This window comes from Salvelinus fontinalis, chromosome 22 (genome assembly GCF_029448725.1).
Source record: "Salvelinus fontinalis isolate EN_2023a chromosome 22, ASM2944872v1, whole genome shotgun sequence".
Classification (NCBI taxonomy): domain Eukaryota; kingdom Metazoa; phylum Chordata; class Actinopteri; order Salmoniformes; family Salmonidae; genus Salvelinus; species Salvelinus fontinalis.
In genome coordinates, this window is record NC_074686.1 from 9,183,312 (window position 1) to 9,202,939 (window position 19,628).

Genomic DNA, 19,628 nt, shown 5'->3' on the forward strand with positions numbered 1-19,628 from the left:
TCTGCTTTCTTGACAAGGCTATCAACAAAACAAGTCCTACAGGCTCTAGTTTTGTCGCACCTGGACTACTGCCCAGTCCAGTGGAGGCTCCGCAGAAGAAGAATGAGAGTACCATCCTCAGGGAAATTTCATTAAAATAAAAATAGTGAAACACAAAGTTATCCTTTTTAGATTAAACTATACTAAATACATTCATATGTCACAATAATTGATTAAAACACATTGTTTTGCAATGAAGGTCTATAGCAACAGTACTCTCTGGGGTAGCACTATGGTGTAGCCGGAGGACAGCTATCTTCTATCCTCCTCTGGGTACATTGACTTCAATACAAAACCTAGGAGGCTCGTAGGCCTCAACCCCTTCAATAGATATACATGGTAATTATGACCACTTCCGGAGGATGACCTCCATCCAGTCAAAGCTTTTGCAGTATGAACAGACATGTTGTCCATCCAATCATAGGATTAGAATTAGAGAATTAACCTAATGTGTTGTATTCGGGTTGTGCCGAATACAAGAGATGGAGGAGGTAGATTATAAATTGTTTTCTTGGTTTTAGAACTTTATTTTTGTGTCCAGTTAGTGCAATTTATTTCAATTTGCCTTGCTAACTTTAACAATTAAATAGCAGTTTCAAACAATTGTTAGCTGGTAATGGTGTTCCATAGAGCTGATTTGAGGTATGATCAAATTCCAGATAGTAATGGCTTTTCATGGCAATGTTCTTTGAAATGTTGCCATGTGAGCTACAAAGGATTATCATTTTTTTTAAATGATTAACTAGTAATGGTGTTCCATGGAACTACAGTAGTATTCTGTTGAACAAAGTTCAAATACCATGTTCATGGCAATGGTATTTGGAATGGTTTTACATCCAGGGTTGGGGCCAATTAAAATAGAAATTCCTATTCAATTGTTGACATCACTTTGGAAGAATACTCTATGTAACGATGAGTCAGAAGTATAACTTTTTGGATGGCATGGGTCCCATTATGCCTGGCGAAAACCAAACAGTGCATTCCACAGTAACAACGGTCAAGCATGGTGGTGGTAGTGTGATGGTTGGCTTCCTCAGGACCTAGACGACTTAATAGAAGGAAGCATGAATTCTGCTCTGTATCAGAGAATCCGATAAGAGAATGTCAGGCCAACAGTCTGCGAGCTGAAGCTAAAGCGCAGCTGGGTCATGCAGCAAGACAATGATCCAAAACACACAATCAAGTCTACATGAAAATGGCTAAAAAGCAACACATTTGAAGTTTTGGAATGGCCTAGTCCTAATCCCAATTGAGATGTTGTGGCAGGACTTGAAATGAGCAGTTAATGCTTGAAAACCCACAAATGTCGCTGAGTTTAAGCAGTTCCGCATGGAAGAGTGGGCCAAAATTCCTCCACAGTGACATGAGAGACTGATCAACCAGCCAGTTTACAATTGGCTCATTCATCCCCCTCCTCTCCCCTGTAACTATTCCCCAGGTCGTTGCTGCAAATGAGAATGTGTTCTCAGTCAACTTACCTGGTAAAATAACGGTAAAAAAATAAAATAAAAATAATAAAAAAACTACAGGAAGTGTTTGGTTGGGGTCATTGCAGCTAAAGTTGGCACAACCAGTTATTGAGTGTAAGGGGGCAATTACTTTTTCACACAGTGGCATTAGTTGTTGGATAACTTTGTTTATTAAGTAAATTAAATAAGTATGTCATTGTGTTATTTGTTCACTCAGGTTCCCTTTATCCAATATTAACTTTGGATTTGATAACATTCAGTATCAAAAATATGCAAAAGTAGAGAACATTTGAAAGGGGGATAATACCTTTTCACAGCCCTCTATACATTTTATTTTGGAAAAAAACATTTGGGATGTTAAATGTTTTCAGTGTAAACTTAAAACTATAACCAGATCAAGTATGTAGAAAAGATAAATGGACCGATATATTTTAATAAGATCTGAGAACTAACAATCATTAAAATAAAAGCTAAACAGTCAGGGAAAATAAACAAAATAAGTTATTTTGTCATGGCATGGGGCCCCAATGGATTTCGTTATGTTTGAGAGACTCCGATAGCATTGCAGTAAACTAGCTTTCCACCCGCAAATGCTATCAGCCCCTGGCATTAAATGTAAAATTTGCTTTGAAACTGCACATTTTCCTCTCAGCCTGATGGAAAACGGTAAAAATTGTAGGAAATTTGCATTAAAACTGCAAATTCTCTCAGCCCCATGGCAAGATGTGTAGAATTGCAGAAAATGTGCTTTAAAACCGCAAAACTATCACTGCGTCCAACAGGAGGACCTCAAAAGAATTTGGTCGGCCACGGCCACCACCTAAGCCCCATTTGGATCCAGAAACGGGCCGGACACCATATCATACTAATTTGAGTGTCCCAGATTTACGTCCACCCCTTCGAGGTTGCAGCAAGAGTTGGTCCAAGTGGCTGCAGCGCACGATTCCATATAAACACTGTTCCATTGTTGGACCTCTGCACTTGTCTAGTCATTGACCAAAAACAATTAACTGATAATGAAATGGTACATATGCAGAAATACACTTCCATTGGAGCTGCTGTCTGTTAGGAATCAATACTTCTGGATTTGTAGGATATGTTTGTTCTTTTATAAAAAATTACCAAAAGGGTGACATGTGAAAGTGATGTTTCGAACATGTTACTCAGTCTGACACAATAACAACATGGCTCACAGGAGTTTCATCACTTTATTAAATGAGCTCATTTCATACAGACAAAAACAGAGTTGGGTTCTCTCCCTCCTTCCCAAAAGCACACCAGGTCTCCTGACCAGGAAGATACAATAGAAACAGGATTGGAATGAAAAATTACCGATAACAATTTTACTCACAGAACATTAAAAAGTGACCTCACTTGGTTTGCTATACACAGAACAGGGTACTTCTAGTATAATTGGCTAGTAGCCTGATCCTGCTGAGTTATGAAACCAGCAAACAGGCATGTACATCAGCACACAGAACAGGAGGGGGTTGATAACTGGTTCGTACTGCAGTCGCTGCATTTTGTCCATGGCGGACATTTTGAAAGCGGCAAAAGTCAGAAATGTCCGTGATGGGCGTAGGCATTGTCAAGGGAGGGAGGCTGGCTGCACCATCTGACCCCGTGTCGCCATCAAGGCCCTCAGGTTTACCCTACACATTCAGCGGGTATTATTATTTTTTAATATTATGACTTCTCTGCAGCACAACATGACAATTTCACACAATTTAAATCTCTTACATTGGGCGCCCATTGTAATGAATGGATACAGGGGCAGTGCATTGGCCAAATGGTTGTCTGGTAAACTCAAACAACCCACAATCACATTTCCCTGTCAAAAGGTCAGTACGTAGATGACTTAAGGTAAAAAATTAAATATATAAAAAAGACCAGGGAAATATATTCGTTGGAATCGTACCACAGATATAGTCTGATCAAATCTGGATATATCCAACCAAACATTTTCAGTCCAACTTTCCAAACATATCAACGTTGTGGGTTCCAAGTAGAGTACATGTATTCTGGAACATTCTACATAATGCCCACAAAACAGCCGGTGCCTCAACCTCTCCCTACACGAGAACACCAAGTGAGGTAATAAATAAAGCGGCGAGATACAGTACCATCACACGTTACGGGTGCGCACAACCAGAGAGAGACGGAGAGAGAGACATCAACAAACAGGGATTAAAAATGTGGTCTTTTTTGTGTGGGGGGGGGGGTATTTACATCTTGAAATCAGGGCATTGAAACTAATGTACTTAGACTTTTGAATGGGACTGAAACTGGTCCGTGACGACTTCAACAGGTAACGGAAAATAAAACACTGTAATAAAAACAATGAGAGGAAATTAAAAGTTGGTGATATTTACAGGGCGGAAAAAAATTATATATAAAACGGAATCCAAACCAATATGCTCCATTTCACGCAAATCAATAGGGATTCCGGGCTAGGAAGAAGATGGCTTCAGAGAGATAAAAGGAGGAAAAATGTGTTCTTTAAATCAACGTCAGAACATATGAGGGTTGTTTGTACAAGTGGGTGGTAGAGGTGGTACAATAATCAGAACACGCTTGTACTAGAAAGCTTTCAAGTGGTCAGTACTGAGAACTGATCTAAGCCTACAACACTGGCTTTTTAAAACGGTGCAGATTGGATCCGAGTACGATTACTCACATGAACAACAACACATTATCACACACAACAACAACAACAACTCAGCCATTCCCTCACCCGCTTCAATTTCTCACTCATTCACTCCCACAAGCACACGACTGTAGGGCTACTGTGAACTCACTACGGGCCACACTACACCAGTAACAGAGTACGCGTCTTCACACACACACACACACACGACCTCGACTCCATTTGAGAATGAACAGAACGGAACTGGAATCACGGTCTGTTTCAAATGTCCAAACTGGAGTCGGCTACTCCATGTAGGATACATTTATGTCCACATGGCTGAACTCATAGTTGATAATCCCTTTGTCCTCTACAATCTAGATGGGTGTGACACTGACAAAGATTCTTAAAAGTGTGCTGAAAGCACGGGGTGTATACACTTTCAAAAAAAAAGAAAAAGGTCCCTCTTACAAATCAGGAGTTCTGGAGAGTTCATGCTATGAATGCATGAGTGCCAAATTAGCCAGAACCAGATTTTGAAATCAAACATGTAACCTCACCATACAAGATTTTTATGGTATGCCATATATTGAAGCCAATAGGAAGGTGACATTTCACTACCACAGCAGCAGTCTTAACCATCTATAGGACCTTCATTTCTGTATTTGATTTGTCTTCCCATGGACAGTAAAGGGAGGCTCAGTTTCGGACTGTCTGAGAGATGCTGCTACACAGATGTGAGTCCTGGACGTCTCAGTCTTCACACGAACACCACCAGCCTCACCATCTGTCAAACCCTTTTCTTCAGATCCTCAACACACACACACACACCGGAAATTTGCTAGCAAGTATGGCTACCAATTATAAACTTGAACCCCCCCTTTCCATGTAAAAGTTCACAGTGCCGTCAAAGCAAATAAAACATTTAAATACATTTACAATTAAAAGAAAAAAAGCAGCTGTCATTTCATATTTTTTAATATAATTTTATAAAAAGTATTAAAACAAACACAGCCTCTTCCTCCCTCCATCTGGCAACCAGAACCATTTTATCCCATTTGTCTATAAATGACTGTTACTGGGAAACACCTCGATTAGCTTCTAGAGACAAACTCCTGTAGACTTTGTGTGTGGTTGTTGCAGAACTCTTCATGAAGTCTTCAGTCAAATAAATACACATTAGAATCAAAAGACAAAAAAAAACTTGATTTAAAAAAAATGTAAAAAATATTATAGAGAGAGGACCTGCCCCACCTACTGAACCTTTCGAATGCCACCCTCAATAGCAGGAACATGAGTGTTATAAACAGCCAGAGAGAAAGAGAGAGCTGGGCCAAAGGAGATGCAGCCAGGGAGTGGAATAATACTTAAGGTGTCGTCAGTACATGAGAAAGTGTGTGTGAGTGTCGAATTCTGCCTATAGTGCTGATCTAGTTTCAATTGAATGTAACAAAACTACCTTGTCAGCTAATGATACCCTCTAATGCTATAAATGGTTTGTTCAATGTATGTACAGTACAAAAAGGTATGTTTGTAACCAATGGGGAGAAAGAACAAGCAGTGAAGTAGAAAGAAACACTATAGTGTGTGTGTGTGTGTGTGTGTGTGTGTGTGTGTGTGTGTGTGTGTGTGTGTGTGTGTGTGTGTGTGTGTGTGTGTGTGTGTGTGTGTGTGTGTGTGTGTGTGGCAGACAAACAGAGGGTTTTGCAGGGGTGTTTCAGGTGCTGTTGTTGAGTGATCCGGGTACTGAGCTGTGCTGAGAGGAGCCATCTAACGCAGAGCCATCTACTGAGGGATAGAGGACAGAGAGGAACAGAGGGATGGAAGTGGTAGAGAAGAGGACAGATAGTGTTAGATATTTTGAATGGGTATAACACATTGATTTTGCTAGTCAAGAATAAACGGTAAACATATGCAATTACACAGCTAAATTGTAGTAAGACCTCCAATAAAACGGATCAGAAAACATTTTCTAGATTTACAATTAGAGGACCTCCTTAAGACTACAAAACATTTACAATGCACAAAGGTGTGGTTACTAAAACATAAAGAGACAGACATGTGTGGTTCTCAGGCTAGTGCCCCTTTGGCTGGCTGCTGTCTTATACAGAAAGGTTACAATGACCAGAAACATGGACAAAGAATATTTAAAGCAATAATGGAAGAGACATTATTTTTGCCATTTGTAAGAGCAGTCATCTTACTATCCATTTCCCTCATTTCATGTGGATTTAGCCTAGAACTCCACCGAACCTAGAATGTCTGCAAGACAATTACTACTCCATGACACTAGCTGCAGATATGGGAATGAATGATTGACAGCTACTCTATCCACTGTGTGGCACTGAAGTGACATGGGTAGCCAATTACTATATTTGGAATTGGGGATTGGGTCGTACCAGATGAACTGGTCTGTGCGCGGGCATGAGGAGGAATTAGGGTGGAGTTCAGTTGGGGCTGGATTGACAGCTCTGGAAGGATAGGAGAGAAAAAGAAAGTTGGAAAAAGCATTAGATTTATAAGAAAGTGCTGGTACAAGACTGTGGCAAGGTCATAGTGTTTGAAATGGGGTAAAAGTCTTACAATTTTAAACACCGCAACATATCGCTATACAACATTACACATGGAAAACAAACAAATATATTCAAAACTTCCTATTGTAGATATCCTAAAAGGACGTGCAGAATATATGTATGGGTCACAAAACAAAGTTGTGGTCAATTCTTGAATGGGAGTTTCAATTGATTCCCTGAATTTGAATTGAATCAACCACTTTTGGGTAACAAAAAGGTCAGGGGTCAACATGGTGTACAGACCGGTGGTGCTGAAGTTGAAGAGCAGGGGCAGCTGTCGGCCGCTAGGCAGCCGGGCGTTGGGCTGGCGCAGCTCGTCGAAGAAGGCGTGAGCGCAGGCCTCCAGGGGCGAAAAGCGGGTGACCGGGGTGTACTCCAGCAGGCGCGAGCACAGGGCGACGGCCTCCGGAGGGGAGCGAGGCTTAAACACCTGCGAGAGGAGGTACAAGTACACACAGCATGAAACAGTTCCAGAAAAATATATATATATAAAAAAAAAATGTCTTTACTTGAAAGACAAAAACATAACCAGGTTGACATTACTATTTATTTTTATAACCATTTACCTTTGTCCAGGGATGTGCTTTGATTTGGGGGAATTTGAACTCTGTGTAGTTGGGGTTCATTTCTCGGATCTGTTCCCGTGTCGGAGTTCCCAAAACCTGAGTGGCAGACATACAAGTACACAGTTAGTAGCGTACAATGGTTGTCATTTTGAATCTCTCCACGTCACTGATTATTAGAAACTGGGTGGTTCGAGCCCTGAATGCTGATTGGCTGACAGCCATGGGGCTGTTCTTAAACACGATGCAACGTGTGCCTTATTGATTAATTAGATCACCGATTATTACTCCCCTAGCTTTCCCCCACCACTCACACAAAACATTCTCATAAGTCAAATGTCCTCCTAACGTTGGTATGCAATCAGAATGGCAGGCATTTTGTGTCTGCAGTGTAAACCACATACAAACCCACATTCCTCCTATTTACTCACCTTGATGATCTCCACTAGCTGGTCCACTCCGCTGTCCCCGGGGAAGATGGGCTGTCCCAGTAGCAGTTCGGCCAGCACGCAGCCCGCCGACCAGATGTCGATGTTGGCCGTGTAGTCGGTGGCGCCGAAGATGAGCTCTGGGGCGCGGTAGTACCGCGAGCAGATGTACGACACATTGGGCTCCCCACGAATCAGCTGCTTCGCGCTGAAGGTAGGGTAAACCGCAGAGGTTGAAGGTTAGACTAATACAGCCTTCTAAGCTAAGTCTAGGTTAGGCTAATACCAAAGATTTTTTATAACTAACCCAAGATAGAACAGAGCCTGTCGTTTCCAATGGGAGCAAATTAATCACAGTGGGAAGAACAAGTAAGGAGATGGGCAGAGCCAAGCACGAGCTAGTGAGATCCTATTGGTGCGTTCTAGCGTTTATTAGTATATTTGCACAAGGGAACACCTACTCTGTGAAGTGCCCGTGTGCAATAACTCAATTCGTCCTAAACACCCCCATTTTTTAAAGGATGCTTTGGCAAAGGGTAAAGTCTACAGAACACAATCCACTCTGTTACAGATTCTAGTTCTCTCAAATAAATCTAGCTTAAGCTCATGCAGTCTTCTAAGCCGAGTCTAGGTTATTCTAATGCAGTCTTCTAAGCCGAGTCTAGGTTATTCTAATGCAGTCTTCTAAGCCGAGTCTAGGTTATTCTAATGCAGTCTTCTAAGCCGAGTCTAGGTTATTCTAATGCAGTCTTCTAAGCCGAGTCTAGGTTATTCTAATGCAGTCTTCTAAGCCGAGTCTAGGTTATTCTAATGCAGTCTTCTAAGCCGAGTCTAGGTTATTCTAATGCAGTCTTCTAAGCCGAGTCTAGGTTATTCTAATGCAGTCGTGTTCCAATACTTCCATCTCTACCCACTGCAACAGTTGTCACTGGTAAGATAAGCAGTAGATGCTCAGCAGTAGAGGCTAATACTGAGCCCTGCAGGTCTAACCACGTGGTACAGGATTATACCCGACTCTGGTGTCTCCATGAGACCACCTGACCCGTTGACATTTGGTGGAAACTGTTATATAGTGCTTGATAAACCCGATGAATGAGGGGTGGGGCTCACATGTCTCAGTGTAAATTCTTTTTTCATGCTGAAGTAAATATAAATATTTATACTTATTGACTTACAATTAAGACAGTCACAGTATACTTCCTATTGAAAGCAGCCCTGTCTCTGCACGGTAACAGCAATGGATGTATTATGGGCAAAATATACAATGAAAAGGGTGTAGTAGGAGATTGTAACTAAGGATACAACTGGATCAGTGTTACAACCCCATTCAAGGGAGGGCATAGATCCATTTTACATTGTGTCTGGTTGAGCCCATTTATTCAACACATTCAGTCAGGACACATATGACCCAGGTTTACTTCAATATTTCGGTACCAGTCAGTCATATCGGTTCAATAGTATATAAAACACTGTCTATGTGGAGGGAAATGGGAAATACCTGACCAGCTTACCTCCCAAAGTCACAGAGCTTTAGGATGGCAGTTTCAGGGTCCACCAGCAGGTTCTGGGGTTTGATGTCTCGATGGCAGACACCCTGGGAATGGATATAGGCCAGGCTGCGAAAAAGCTGGTACATGTACACCTGAGACGACACAAAATGGCCGACGTAGACCAATTAGAACCATAAACAAACAAATAAGGTGGGTTATTTTGTGTCAATGCCAAGCCTGTTTGGGAGAGTAAAAAAAGTATAGTTCATAGTTAAATGACTTATGCTAGACAATCACAGTCTAATGAAAAGACATTGAGGCAAGCAAAAGTTGGGACAATGAAAGAGAAAGGGAGGGAGTTGACATACCTTGACATAAATGATAGGAATGATGCTTTTGGCCTTGTTGAAATGCCGGGCCACCCTGTACACGGTCTCTGGGACAAAGTCCAGCACCAGGTTGAGATACACCTCATCCTTCTGTATAGGGGGAAGAGAACTGACAAATCACTATACGCCAAATGACTGCACCAGCCATAACTCGATATATACTCAAATTATTCATGCGTTTTGAAAATCCCAACTTTGTAGTAAGAAGAATGACTCATATGAAGAGGAAACAGACCCTTCAGGCCCTCCGCATTTTCATTTCTGCTTTAAGGTGTGCCAAACACAACGGACGGCAACCTACCTTTTCACCACTAGAGTAGAAGAAGAAGCGTAGCCTCACAATATTGCAGTGGTCCAACTTTCGCATGATCTGTAGCTCTCGGTTCTGCATAGGAAAGGTATTAAACAAAAGAACAGTTCTGGAATTGAACAGTGGGAAATGTCAAGGGTTTCTAATGGCCCTGTAAGTGAATTGATCTTTACAATGCGTGGGATATGTGTCTGTTCAGTAAGGTAAAGCCAAAGTGTCCATTTCGGTCACAGAAAAACATTGGCTACAAATAAAAACATTGTATTTGTGTGGAAATGTTTCTTCTGAAATTACAAAGGTGTGTCCTGTATTCAGAAAAAAAAGTAGCCTACGAGACCAATCCAAAAATGGATGTTCATCTCATGACGTAAAGGATAAGACAATTTAGTGTTGCCATGATACAGTATCACGATACTACATTTTCTATGGCAAAACCCCCCAAAGCAGACTCAGAGTTATGGTCTGTTAAAAAACAGCTTTATATACTGTACCAGTCAAAAGTTTGGACACCTTCTCATTCAAGAGTTTCTTTATTTTTGTACTATTTTCTACATTGTAGAATAATAGCAAAGACATCAAAACTATGAAATAACACATGAAATCATGTAGTAACCAAAAAAATGTATTAAAAAGTGTTAAAAAAAATCTAAATATATTTGAGATTCTTCAAAGATTCTTCAAAACCCTTTGCCTTGACGACAGCTTTGCACACTTTTGGCATTCTCTCAACCAGCTTCACATGGAACACTTTTCCAACAGTCTTGAAGGAGTTCCCACATATACTGAGCACTTGTTGACTGCTTTTCCTTCACTCTGCGGTCCAACTCATCCCAAACCATCTCAATTGGGTTGAGGTTGGGTGATTGTGGAGGCCAGGTCATCTGATGCAGCACTCCATCACTCTCCTTCTTGGTCAAATAGCCCTTCCACAGCCTGGAGGTGTGTTTTGGGTCATTGTCCTGTTGAAAAACAAATGATAGTGGGCAAACCAGATGATAAGGGCAAACAATGATAAGGGCAAACCAGATGGGATGGCGTACCGCTGCACAATGCTGTGGTAGTCATGTTGGTTAAGTGTGCCTTGAATTCTAAATAAATCTCTGACAGTGTCACTAGCAAAGCACCCCCACACCATCACACCTCCTCGCTTCACGATGAGAACCACACATGCGGAGATCATCCGTTCACCTACTCTGCGTCTCACAAAGACACGATGGTTGGAACCAAAAATCTCAAATTTGGAGTTATCAGACCAAAGGACAGATTTCCACCAGTCTAATGTCCATTGCTTGTGTTTCTTGGCCCAAGAAAGTCTCTTCATATTGGTGTCCTTTAGTAGTTGTGTATTTGCAGCAATTCGACCATGAAGGCCTGATTCACGCAGTCTCCTCTGAACAGTTGATGTTAAGATGTGTCTGTTACTTGAACTCTGAAGCATTTATTTGGGCTGCAATTTCTGAGGCTGGTAACTTTAATGAACTTATCCTCTGCAGCAGAGGTAACTCTGGGTCTTTCCTGTGGCAGTCCTCATGAGAGCCAGTTTCATCATAGCACTTGATGGTTTTTGCGACTGCACTTGAATAAAAAAAAAAAAAAGGAATGATAGACTGTCGTTTCTCTTTGCTTATTTGAGCTGTTCTTATCATAATAGGGCTATCTTCTGTGTACCACCCTACCTTGTCACAGCACAACTGATTGGCTCAAACACGTTAAGGAAAGAAATTCCAGAAATTAACTTTTAACAAGGCACATTTGTTAATTGAAATGCATTTCAGGTGACTACCTCATTAAGCTGGTTGAGAGAATGCCAAGTGTGTGCAAAGCTGTCAAGGCAAAGGGTGGCTACTTTGAAGAATCAAACATATATCGGGGTGGCAGGGTAGCCTAGTGGTTAGAGCGTTGGACTAGTAACCGAAAGGTTTCAAGTTCAAATCCCCGAGCTGACAAGGTACAAATCTGTCGTTCTGCCCCTGAACACCCACTGTTCCTAGGCCGTCATTGAAAATAAGAATTTGTTGTTAACTGACTTGCCTAGTTAAATAAATGTAAAATATATTTGGATTTGTTTAACACTTTTGGTTAATACATGATTCTATGTGATATTTCATAGTTTTGATGTCTTCACTAATATTCTACAATGTAGAAAATAGTACAAATAAAGAAAAACCCTTGAATGAGTAGGTGTGTCCAAACTTCTGATATATACACATACACACTGACCAAAAATATAAACACAACATGTAAAAAGTGTTGGGCCAATGTTTCAGGAGCTGAAATTAAATATCCTTGAAATGTTCCAAACGTACAACAACAAAAAAAGTCTCTAAAATGTTGTGTACAAATTTGTTTATCCCTATTAGTGAGCATTTCTCCTTCACCAAGACATACAGGTGTGCCATATCAAGAAACGGATTAAACAGCATGATCATGAAGTTGTCACGACACAATGCCACAGATGTCGCAAGTTGAGGGAGCGCGCACTTGGCATGTTGACTGCATTTATGTCCACTAGAGCTGCTGCCAGAGAATGTAATGTTAATTTCTCTATCATAAGCTGCCTCCAACATCGTTCTAGAGAATTTCGCAGACCACGTGTATGACGTCGTGTGGGCGAGCGGCTTGCTGATGTCATCGTTGTAAACAGAGTGCCCCGTGGTGGCGGTAGAGTTATGGCATTTTAATGATGGCAATTTGAATGCACAGAGATACTGTGACGAGATCCTGAGGCCCATTGTCGTGCCCATGTTTCAGCATTATAATGCAGGGCCCCATGTCGCAAGGATCTGTACACAATTCCTGGACGCTGTAAATGTCCCGGTTACCAATCTATTGCATCTTGCCTATGTCACTCAGTCATCCATATATTTATATGTAGTGTTAGGTTCTAATTTTCAGACAACAAAATAAACTCTACAGACACTATAGAAGCTTAACCAAGTTTATTCTTCCCAGAGGGCCAATACAGTTGCATTCAAACAAAAACATGGTTTCACCTGTGATGGTATGCAAACCCCACTTTGATAAAGAGGAGACTCCACCCACTAAACATTGCATCATTATTGCTAGGCAGGGAGCTGAGTGATCTGGGCCTTAAAACAGCTGTGTGTATTAGGTAGTTGTTGTGGAATTGTTAGATATTACTGCACTGTCGGAACTAGAAGCACAAGCATTTCGCTACACTCACATTTACATCTGCTAACCATGTGTATATGATCAATAACATTTGATTTGAGTTCTTCCATGCCCTCATACTCACCAGACATGTCAGCCATTGAGCATGTTCGGGATGCTCTGGATCGACAGCGTGTTTCAGTTCCCGCCAATATCCAGCAACTTCGCACAACCATTGAAGGAGAGTGGGACAACATTCCACAGGCCACAATCCAAAACCTGATCAACTCTATGCGAAGGAGATGTGTCGTGCTGCACGAGGCAAATGGCGGTCACACCAGACACTGACAGATTTTTTGATCCACGCCCCTACCGTTTTTGTTATCTGTGACCAAGATGCCTATCTGTATTCCCAGTCATGTGAAATCCATAGATCATTATATTTTTGTTCAGTACATTCGGAAAGTATTCAGAACCTTTCACTTTCCACATTGTTACGTTACAGCCTTATTCTAAAATGGATTAAATTGTTATTTTCCTCTCAATCTACACACAAAACCCCATAATGACAAAAACAGGTTTTTACTCAGTACTTTGTTGAAGCACCTTTGGGTATGACGCTACAAGCTTGACACACTGGTATTTGGGGAGTTTCTCCCATTCTTCTCTGCAGATCCTCTCAAGCTCTGTCAGGTTGGATGGGGAGCGTCGCTGCACAGCTATTTTCAGGTCTCTAGAGATGTTCGATGGGGTTCAAGTCCGGGCTCTGGCTGGGCCACTCAAGGACATTCAGAGACTTGTCCCGAAGCCACGCCTGCGTTGTCTTGGCTGTATGTTTAGGGTTGTTGTCCTGTTGGAAGGCGTACCTTCGCCCCAGTCAGACCCTGAACGCTCTGGAGCAGGTTTTTATCAAGGATCTCTCCATACTTTCCTCAGTTCATCTCAATCCTGACTCGTCTCCTAGTTCCTGCCGCTCAAAAAGACCCCCACAGTATGATGCTGCCACCACCATGCTTCACCGTTGGGATGGTGCCAGGTTTCCTCCAGACGTGACGCTTGGCATTCAGGTCAAAGAGTTCAATCAGACCAGAGAATCTTGTTTCTCCTTGTCTGAGAGTCCTTGAGGTGCCTTTTGGCAAACTCCAAGCGGGCTATCATGTGCCTTTTACTGAGGAATAGCTTCCCTGGCCACTCTACCATAAAATGCCTGATTGGTGGAGTGTTGCAGACATGGTTGTCCTTCTGGAAGGTTCCCCCATCTCCACAGAGGAACTTTGGAGCTCTATCAGAGCGATCATTGGGTTCTTGGTCACCTCTCTGACCAAGGCCCTTCTCCCCCGATTGCTCAGATTGGCCGGGCGGCCAGCCAGCTCTAAAGACCCTTGGTGGTTCCAAACTTCTTCCAGAATGATGGAGATGATGAGGCCACTGTGTTCTTGGGGCCCTTCAATGCTCGATAAAATCCTGCCTCGGAACTCTACAGATAAATTGTTCTACATCATGGCTTTTTGCTCTGACATGCATTGTCAACTGTGGGACCTTATATAGACAGGTGTGTGCCTTTCCAAATCTTGTCCAATCAATTGAATTTATGGCAGGTGGATTCCAATCAAGTTGTAGAAACATCTCAAGCATGATCAATGGAAACAGGACACACCTGAGCTCAATTTCAAGTCTCATAGCAAATGGTCTGAATACTTATGTAAATAAGGTATTTCTGTTTTTATTTTTTTCCATGTATTCTTAAAACCAGTTTTCATTTGTCATTATGGGGTATTGTGTGTAAATGGAAGAGAAAAATAAATAATTACTTTTATCTTTTTAAATAAGGCTGTAACATAACAAAATGTGGAAATTCAGGTGTCTGAATACTTTCCAAATGAACTGTAAATTAAGTGCTACAGATTTGAAAATAAACAAATGTGACTCTGGGTGACAACAAGGCTGTATTTCTCCAAGAGACTGGCCGCTATACCTTGAACCTCTTATCCTGCAGCACCTTCTTTATGGCCACCATCTCCTGGCTGTCTATGAGGCGTGCCTGGTACACCACACCGAAAGAGCCATTCCCGATCACCTTGATGTCCGTGTAGGACACCTCCTGTGGGCGGTCGGGACCCTGCCCAGATGTGGCCACCACCGTAGTCACCTTCCCACTGTCCCCTGGGAAACAAGGACACAAGTCGTGTCAAAAAAATTGTCCTCTTTTCAGATTTGAAATAGAGGAGATTAATTGGGTTTTGTTCAGTATGTACGAAACTGATGAAAACAGACCAAAACGGGCGTGTAGGCTTATTATCTGAACTCTAAGAAAAGCTGTTTTGCTACGGTGTGACATAATGAACATGACCATATATGGTCCATTTCTACAGTTATTAGGAATGTAGGCTTAATGTGGGTCACATGAGTGACCTATTCTAACACTGTGACGTAAACAAGGGCTCAAGTGTATTGACATTTCTGGCCTGGGGTGTGTAGTGGTTAACATCACCGCTCGTGACGGTATGGGTCGGAATGCTCTACCCACGGCTACTTTCTCACATACCCTCACTGACTTCCTTACTTCTAAACGCCCTGTCTCTTCAATAAAATGTCTGAAAATGTCCTACGCTTAAAAAAATAAATAGCTGAGGCTTATGGCATTGGCAGCATTTAGGTCAAATGATAACAGGCCTTTACATAGCCAAAACAGGCAGCAGGCAGAGTAAGCAATTGCTCAGCATAGAAAATAGGTCTACAGGATCATGTTAAGAAGAAAACGTTTTAAAAGTGGGTGAAATACTATCTAGACTTGTTTCAATAAATTGTTATTTGCCGTTGCAAAATTAGTTACTGAATGTCCTACGGAACTCAACCCAGGGCTCGTGTTATTAACTACCTCGTGTTTGTGTAACCACTAGAGTAGCCGCCTGCCTTGTTGGAGGATGAACAGGGCTATTTTGTGCTCCTTTGAACATCATTTGACCTAAGGAACACAAGACTTGCGATCCTTCAATAGGCCCATCATCGATCTCATCTAATACAATTGGAACTCAAAACAACAGTTACCTCCAGGCCACCTCAAACAACTGTGTGTTTGGTGGCCTGGGTCAGAGAGTTCTGAGGCAGGCCTACTTCATGTGAGATTCATTCCCTGTATGAGGACAGGGCCAGTTGGCTGGTTGAACTGGAGACCTTAGCACTTTGCACGGAGAATGACCCTGCTCTAACTCTGCTCAGATCACACAGCCTCCAACAAACAAATGCTTGTGCACACACACACACACATCACCATGGTGATGACATAATACACAGTGTGCTCCTGCAGAATGACATGTGAGGGTGTGGAATTGATACACCTGGACATGCAGAAATAGAGGGCATTGTTGTTTTTAAAGAAATGGTTGAATTTATGGACCTGCGAACTTGTGCCATAAATACCAGAGATCTGAGACAAAATTCGACTTTGAGTAAATTAACCTAACGCAATCAACGGCTAGACCAGTAGCCTATATTCTTGCTAGTGTCAAATCCAAAACACAGAAATCTTAATGACTTGTCCCACATGAAGCATTGAAAAACCTTGACAAAAAAGGAGACCTGTCATCATTTGGAACACCACTTTGCCATTTCAAAAGCATCCACAAGTCCTGTTGTCCACATCTTTGCTTAGTGTTTACCCAAGATTGACTTATACCATGAGGTTTGAGCTCCAACTTTCATCATCACATATAATACGATGTGACTGCAGATCAGACTTGTCCCAGAACTTGTTTCCTCTGGACTAAAGATCCCAAAGCTTCTGCGCATGTGTTTATTCTCTACTTTACGCACAGTCTCTGCTCTATCCGTAGAGAACAGGCTACTTTGGCAAATGGTGGTCATTTAATAAAAGATGGATGAAAGCAGAATCATTGTCTGCAAGATCACATAATGATAGTATTCTACCTAACAGAACCGAATATAATAGCATAGTATTACGTTACTGTAAGACGGGCAAAATTCGCTCACTGTACATCACTCAAAACAACACTGTAGGCTACTGCAAAAATATCACTATAACTCAGGTGAGATCTAAACGCATATGGACGATTCACCAGTAAAACCTGAAGAATTATTATTCACCATATTGACAGTGAGAAATATGAAGGGGACCCCAAATCTGTGCAGTAAAGACACACGTGCAGAACGTGATCTGCACATACCCTGAAGCTTCAAGACCTTTAGGTCAGGGGGAAGGAGGTCTGGGAAAAGTCAGATCCACAGCCAACAAAATGTACTCTGCACGACAAACGTTGATCATCATGGGGGATAAAGCCATCCAATTCCAATGTGCACTACAGGGCGCAAAGTGGAAACACGCTCTAAGAAAAAAAACATGGGCAAAGGAAGCATGGAAGTTGTTGATGTACAATGTAAGCAAGTATTTCAGCTTGTCATCTTTCTTCTGTATATCTACTAGCCTACTTCTTGGAGAATTACTAGCTCATAATATATTATACAGCTGGCTAGTAGTTACATGTTTCACCACTTTTTATCAAATTCTGTATCACCTGTTAACAGTCAGTGTATAACTAGAGATATCTTTCTAGGCTGGTTACTTATCTGGGCTACTGGATAGATACGTATCTACTATCGACCTAATTTGAACAATAGGTAAGGGTGTGCTTAACATGAATCTGTGTTGGGAAGCACAGAGCTAGTTTTCTGGCTAGCTTAGTTGTCAACCGTTATGAACAAACAATTAAGTTAGGCTACCTTGCCTAAGCCTACCAAGTCTGTGACAGTTAACGTTAGCCTGTCGTTTGTAGTGTCACGTAGCTAGCTCGTTCGGTAAAGAGAATTGTTTGAACTAGCTGGCTAGTTATCACTGACTCGTTTGCTGTTATAGCATAAAAGTATGTAACTATCGTTAGCTAGCTAGCTACTGTAGCTAGGTTAGCTAACTAGATTGAATCTCCTTGTAAACTAGTTAACGTTACCACCTAGCCATCTAAAACCCATCTTAGATGCTAGTTATCCATCTGCTATAGCTGCTGATTACAAGTTAGTCAACTTGACTAGCTAGTTACAGTATGGTACCGCGAGGTCATTAATTAGCTAGCATGCTAATATACACTGAACAAAAATATAAACGCAACATGTAAAGTGTTGGTTCCATCTTTCATGAGCTGAAACAAAAGATCCCAGAAATGTTTCATACACACATTCTCAAATGTTGTACACAACATGTGTTTACATCCCTGTTAGTGAGCATTTCTCCTTTCACCTGACCGGTGTGGCATATCATGAACCTGATTAAACAGCATGATCAGTACACAGGTGCACCTTGTGCTGGGGACAATACAAGGCCAATGTACAGTTGTCTAAAGTTGAGAGAGCGTGCAATTGGCATGCTGACATGTCAACCAGAGATGTTGCCTGATAATCGATATACTATAAGCAGCCTACAACTTCGTTTTAGAGAACTCGACAGTATGTCCAACTACCCTCACATCCGCAGACCACGTGTATGGCGTCGTATGGGCAAGCAGTTTGCTGATGTCAATGTTGTGAACAGAGTGCCCCGTGGATGGTGGTGGTGGGGTTATGGTATGAGCAGGCATAAACTACGGACAACGAACACAATTACATGTTATCGATGGCAATTTGAATGCACAGAAATACCGAGATCCTGAGGCCCATTTTTTTTTTAAAGGTCTGTGACCAACAGATGCATATCTATATTCCCAGTCATGTGAAATCCATAGATTAGGGCCTATTGAATTTGTCAATTGCCTGATTTCTTCAATCATATGAACTGCAGCTCAGTAAAATCTTTGAAATTGTTACATTAATATTTGTGTTTAGTATAACTAATCTAGACCTAGCAAGCTAGCTAGTTAACGCGAATTACTTGGTTTTTGGCGTGGGTTAGCTAGTAACTAGTTTGCTAACTGACAACTCAACCGTTCAGACAACGACAGTTAATCAAGGCAGTTAACTAGTTAACTCGTTTTTTCAAACTAACGTTACAACAACAATGTTCGCTGTGGCAATCGTGCAAAATTTACCACATTCGCTACAACATTGGACACTGAACTGTAGCTACAATGTGTGTCTTTTAATCATCCAAGGCAATATTTTTCAGAAAACACATAATTAACTTACTGGCCAGCTTTAAATTTGAGCATCCAGACGAACTGCTCCCCGAGGCCTGCTGGACCCCGGTCTTTCCTGTGCTGCTCCCCACCGCAGCGGCTGATCCGGTGGATGCTGTAGCGGCTCCGGGATTACCTTGTGGCTCAGCAAACGAGCTAGTTCTGGGCCGCCCGCTGCCGCTCATATCTCTGTGCAAGGGTAGCGGGCGGGGGGCTAGGGATTCACACCAATTGAGTTTAAATGTTGCCTCTTTTGACTGCAAATGCAATAATCGTTGTAAAACAGACAGAATTGTCACCGTTCCGATGAGTTCTCCCTTGCACTGTCTGTCTGAGCTCGTAGACAGTAGAAACTGACAGATTGCATTTTCTCCTGGGAAATGAAGTTCGATTTGGTTGCTGCTCACGACTGTTCCATTGTCTTTGAAAATACCTACAGAACTACACTGCTAAAATAATAGTGTTGAGTTTCACCAGAGGTGGCGCTTCCGCCTGGGATTTCTTGATTTCT

The 19,628-nt window shown here is 41.9% G+C and overlaps 1 protein-coding gene across 2 annotated transcripts; it reads right to left on the minus strand.

The window, feature by feature from the left end:
* Nucleotides 1–2,702: 2,702 nt before the first annotated feature.
* On the minus strand, nucleotides 2,703–19,556 carry LOC129819724 (glycogen synthase kinase-3 beta-like). Of its 2 annotated transcripts, none has more exons than XM_055876258.1 (10): nucleotides 19,128–19,556; nucleotides 14,974–15,161; nucleotides 9,879–9,962; nucleotides 9,557–9,667; nucleotides 9,210–9,340; nucleotides 7,702–7,906; nucleotides 7,274–7,369; nucleotides 6,951–7,137; nucleotides 6,534–6,605; nucleotides 2,703–5,922 (listed from the first exon to the last, which is right to left on the minus strand). In XM_055876258.1, the coding sequence occupies exons 1-10, from the start codon at nucleotides 19,300–19,302 to the stop codon at nucleotides 5,852–5,854; spliced, it is 1,320 nt and encodes a 439-aa protein (XP_055732233.1). In that variant the 5' UTR covers nucleotides 19,303–19,556; the 3' UTR covers nucleotides 2,703–5,851. The 2 variants fall into 2 exon arrangements, with proteins under 2 accessions (XP_055732233.1, XP_055732232.1); XM_055876257.1 differs by having other exon boundaries at nucleotides 2,703–5,919; nucleotides 19,128–19,399.
* Between the last annotated feature and the right edge of the window lie 72 nt (nucleotides 19,557–19,628).